A 5,052-nucleotide genomic window follows, 5' to 3' on the forward strand; every position below is an offset into this window, starting at 1 on the left:
AACCTATGGGGGACGTCACAGGGACTACGTCCATTTTTAAAATCATACAGTCTATGCAATTACCACATCATTCTAGAGTTATGGCCCAAACATTTTTTTGTGACCCCCAAAATCTAACCAGTTCATCCTGAAGTCTAAGTGGATATTTGTGCCAAATCTGAAGAAATTCACGTTCACGAGAATGAGACTGAAAACGTGTTGCCCCCGGCCAGTACAGAGGCCAAATCAACCTAGTGTAGTTAACCAACTAGGGTTTGTTAACTTATTAGTGTAAATTAATTTCCATTGTAATTTTCTCTGGTTGGAACAACACCAAAACGTAGTGCTCAGCATATTTCCTCACAGCTGGACAATTATAAGCCACCTGTCATGATAACATGTTAAAAACCAAACCTACAAGTAATGTGATCCCGGAGCTATGTGATTAGAAAAGTGATATTTACACAACTGGTAAAGTAGATCAACAAGTCTGTATATCATGACCGTGCAGCTAAACAGTATATACAGTAAATACACTGTATACTGTATACAGTGTATTTATGCAAGGCTTAAAACCACCGACTGGAATTCAGACTAGTCAGATGGACTGACTTGGACTGAAAAGGATGTGAAGCAGGATGTATTGAAATAATAGTGGAGCAGAGATGGAGGACTCACCAAGGTAAGGAATACAGGGCACCATCTTCAGGGAGCGGATGTATTCTCTCATGCGGGTGTAGTTCTCTTCCTTGGATGTCAGATAGTTCAGCTTCTCAAATGTGGCCTTGTCTTTCCGACTGATCAACTACAACAACAGGTTACAAAAAGTACACACATTTTGATTTCTCATTCTCATTCAGAGCCTACATTACCTGAGTGGGAACTATTAAACATCAGTAACATCTTATTTGAACCAAACTCCAAAGTCTGTCTGTGTTCCAAAACCCATAACTAAAAAGCTAAGTGATGATTTACAATGGAATATACTCAACAACTTTTGACTACAAAGCTAACATATGTTAGAGTATTTCCCCTCTGTATGTCTGCTGCTATATGTGCCTCATCCTGAGTGACCGTGACAAATTTGGCAAGTGCCTTGTTTTCTTTCTTGCCAGTATGTGACACAATACTTTGCTCAGGCACAAAGTAAGGGACTTGGAAGGTTTTTGAAGGGGTATTGGTTTCCATCAACTGTACAAAACAAAACAAACTGAAAAGGGGAAGGTGGGTGAGTCAGACCTGTTCATAAACAATGTTTTGGCATGAGACAGGAGTCACTAATGTGTACTTGATCTTGTGTTTTAATGTGGTTATGTATGGGTGGCTTTTCCCCTATATCAATATGTCTCACTCTGTGCTGCTGTTGTTGTGTTATTTTCCGAAGATAGACAATTGATGAATCTCATTCCCAGTGTCTATATTTGACACCCTGGGAATGAGACCTAACAATCAACTATCTTTCTTAGCTCTGATTGGTTGGTTTTGTTCAGGCCTGGTGGATTGGAAGATACCCACTACAGCTAAGTGAAACCATTTAGTTGAAAGCGTAGTTGGAATTAACACTTAAACAATTGGCCAGTTAATCAACTGACAGAAAATGAATCAGCAATTATAATGGTAAATTAATTCATATTTCACTTTTTAAGGAAAAATTTAAAGCATAGCCTGGTTCCAGGTTCTTAAACGTGAGTATTCATAAAATTTTCTTTGTCTCATAAAATATATATCTTTGCGTTCTGTACTGTAAGACAATAACAAGCACATGACATTTTATAGACCAAACTAAAAACTGGCAGAATAATTTAAATTTAAATAATTGGAAGTTGGATACAGTTCAACATCAATTAATGTCAGAATCAGGACCTTCAGTATCTGGATTAAGTAGGTCTGAAACCGACATTTATATTATCACCACATAGTTGACTAAAGTTGACAACCCCTCTCCCCTCACTATATCTGTAATGTACGATTGTTTTTAGAAGCTTCTCTGCTCTTTACTGATACAGTAACTGTCCCTCTGTACTGCTTTATAAAATCAAATCAACAGAAACTAGCCTCAGAGTATTTCTCCATGTGTCTTGGCACATACACTTCCATTTTTCATGGTCTTATATCCAGTACAATAAAATCAGAATTCATGTTCAAATATTAAAACCAGGACCAAACAATGTGCACTTTAATGGCCTGGAGGAGATATGGTGTATAAGAGCTCACAAACAGCAGTCTATGATGTGGAACTAATCATTCAAACGCCCTGTTTGGAAAATTGGTACTGGCCAGCTACTGTACACGTTAGTACTAATAAACTTACTGAATAGGATCTGTTTGTGCCAGTGAAAAATCATTGTGAGTGGACAGCCAAGTACCACATGTTATCTCTATTTTCTCTGAAGGACGGTTATCTGAGGCCACAAAGAACTGTCCACCAAGATCTGATCCAGTTTCCTGATCTGTCCACAAAAATATTATGAGAAACCCAACAATGAGTTCTGGGGGAGCAAAGACGTGGAGCTTTTTGAAATCCATGATGATTCTACTGCCGCCCTGTCTGGAAAGTTTATTTTAGTTAATGATTTGCTGATACGGGCAAAGTATTGGCATTCCCCCCAACACCACTTCTAGCAGAGGATGAAGCTGACGTCTTACCGCCCAGGTTTTGCTGAGTCTGAAGATGGGAGCGCTCTGCAGAGCGGACACCACTGACACCAGAGAATGAAGGTTGTTCAACTCCAACAGTTTCTGGGAACAAACAGATTTTATTAAAAATAACATTTATTACTGTATTACCCTAGGTCTAACAAACAACTTCAGTCAGGTTGCACTGTAATAATGCACTTGTAAGTAAGTCAACATAGCTTCAAAAACAATGGGTGATTGATACCGTCCATGAACCGCAATCCCATGTACCCCGCCTGTCATTACTTTGGTGATTTAAAGGATATTTTGAGTTGATTACAACTTGAGTCTAATTTTGTAGTTTTGATCATCATTTCCATCAGTGACGATAACACTGTACTCACCAAATCAGGAACCATGGTGACATTACAATAAAGTCTGACAGGAAAGCAGGAAATATGTTTGCACTCACAACATAAGTGTGTCTGTAAAGTAATGGATGTTTATGACAGCGTTATAATCTATTGTTCACCTTCATTTTCTCTTCCAAAGAAGCTTGTGCTTGTGTATCTATCCACTACCTGTTTTTAGAATGATGTTCCCAGAAATGTACTTGGCAAGCGCAATGTTATTACTGAAAATGAAAGAAAAAAAAATGGCTAAACCTGTGAAAATAAGATGCCAGATGTAATTAACCCCAATTATGCTTTTAATTTGACAAAGTTAAAGTGCCTCCATCAGAGATTGAGCGAATGTAATTTATCATTATCCACTTTTAGACATCTTGGGAACAAAATCATAGGGTACACTTATCTCCACTTTTGTGAAGAGGCATGGAATCAGCCATTTTCCACACGTCTGGGACAATGCCATTTACACACCTCAGTAGTAGTTGAAGCCCTAATCCATAATTGCAGAGTACTTGCCTATGGTAAAAACATTCTGGGTTTGCAGAAAGTTAAAAAAAAAGGTATATAAAGCGTGCTTTGGTAGTTTGGTGTCATTAGTCAGTGTCTCTGCAATTAGCCAAGAACAGGTGGTTCTACGTTTCCTTTTCCATCCCACACTATGATCGCAGGGAAAAACTCCTGCTATTATTCCCTGATCGGACCACAAGAGTAGAAACACCATTTTCTTTCTGCCATCAGCATGTCTGCTTCCTCCATCACCCCTCATATAAAGTAATAAAGTACCTGGGTAGCTCCTGTGTGCTGCAGCTTCACAGACTAGATTGGATTCTGTGTAGAGATGTTTTTATGAGCGACTGGCAGCGACCCATGAAATAAATAAAAAATCTACACTAAAAGACTTTAACTGTTCAACAGATGCTGGCCTCCATTTCTGAATACGTATCAGTGTCTGATGATGAATTTTCATACTGCACTGAAATGCTTACCAAACATAACAATGAGCTATTCCTGCTGTTACAACTTAACAGCTTGTTTTTGTCCTCTGAAAACATACGTTTCAGTTTTAGATAGATAGATTAGATAGAATAGTGACTAAATATTTCAAGAAGGTTTCTAATAACACCTTATTTCATAAACAGTGTTTGAACACTGTTTTTACAGGAAATGCATAAATAAGCATAAATAGAACTCCGTCTTTAAATATATCAGTATTCCTCATATTGTTAAGACATTTGCGTTCATTCAGTTATTTGAACTCACCTTTGCTATTTTGACAAAATGGCTTAGTATTTCTGCTCGGATTTTCAGCGTGTGGGCGGTTAAGATTTCTCTCACCAGCCAAAAGCTCACCTGAAACATGATGTACAGACACAACAGTCAGTTAGTGAGCTAATTTCTGGGCCTTTGAAAGTCACAGAAAGAAAAATGGAAAATCAAAATGTTTGCTTTCTTTTTCTGTAGTCATCCATGTTAAAACATTTTGGTGAATGTTTCAGTTTTATAGTATTGAAATTAAAAAAGCATTTAGTCTGTGGACTAAATGTGTTATAAGACTGATAGTCTGTGATACTGGAAATGTGTTTCCCTTAGTTCATAGACATAGGTATCAGCTACATTTTGATGGCAACTGGCTAACAATTTTTATCATAAAGTTTGGTCAAATGTGAACAGGGTTAGTTGGCACACTGATTTGGGGGTTTGCAAGCGAAACACGTTGTTTGCTCTTTAATAAATCACAGTCAAGTCACTCTGGTGTGCGGTGGTTTGTTCTGATTTGTGGTTTCTATTGGTTGTTTCATTTTATGTAACCATGACTTTTTAACATTGTCTACCATCCCTGTGATGGGGCTGGTTGGCACAAATGTACAATCCTTACATCAATAAAGTTGGTGACTTGTGAGGGACAGAACAAATGTATAGTCCAAAAATGGGTCATAATCAGTGATGACGTTCACTCCACAGTTCAGATTCAGGTCAAGCTAGGACCTAAAATTGCTTCCATGGTTCGGGTTGGACAGGGCCTGATTTTTTGGGCCTGATCAAAGCT

The 5,052-nt window shown here is 38.1% G+C and overlaps 1 protein-coding gene across 1 annotated transcript in view; it reads right to left on the bottom strand.

Annotated features, from left to right (window-relative positions):
• LOC118332360 (ras-specific guanine nucleotide-releasing factor RalGPS1-like) overlaps window positions 1–5,052 on the bottom strand; it is a gene marked incomplete in the record, with an annotated part of 66,856 nt that overhangs the window by 56,891 nt on the left and 4,913 nt on the right. The window contains 3 exon segments of the mRNA XM_035667601.1: window positions 658–784; window positions 2,626–2,718; window positions 4,266–4,355. Coding sequence (XP_035523494.1) covers window positions 658–784; window positions 2,626–2,718; window positions 4,266–4,355 — 310 coding nt within the window.

The sequence above is a fragment of the Morone saxatilis genome, unplaced genomic scaffold (assembly GCF_004916995.1).
Source record: "Morone saxatilis isolate NCDOM2014 unplaced genomic scaffold, NCSU_SB_2.0 Contig21, whole genome shotgun sequence".
Lineage (NCBI taxonomy): Eukaryota > Metazoa > Chordata > Actinopteri > Moronidae > Morone > Morone saxatilis.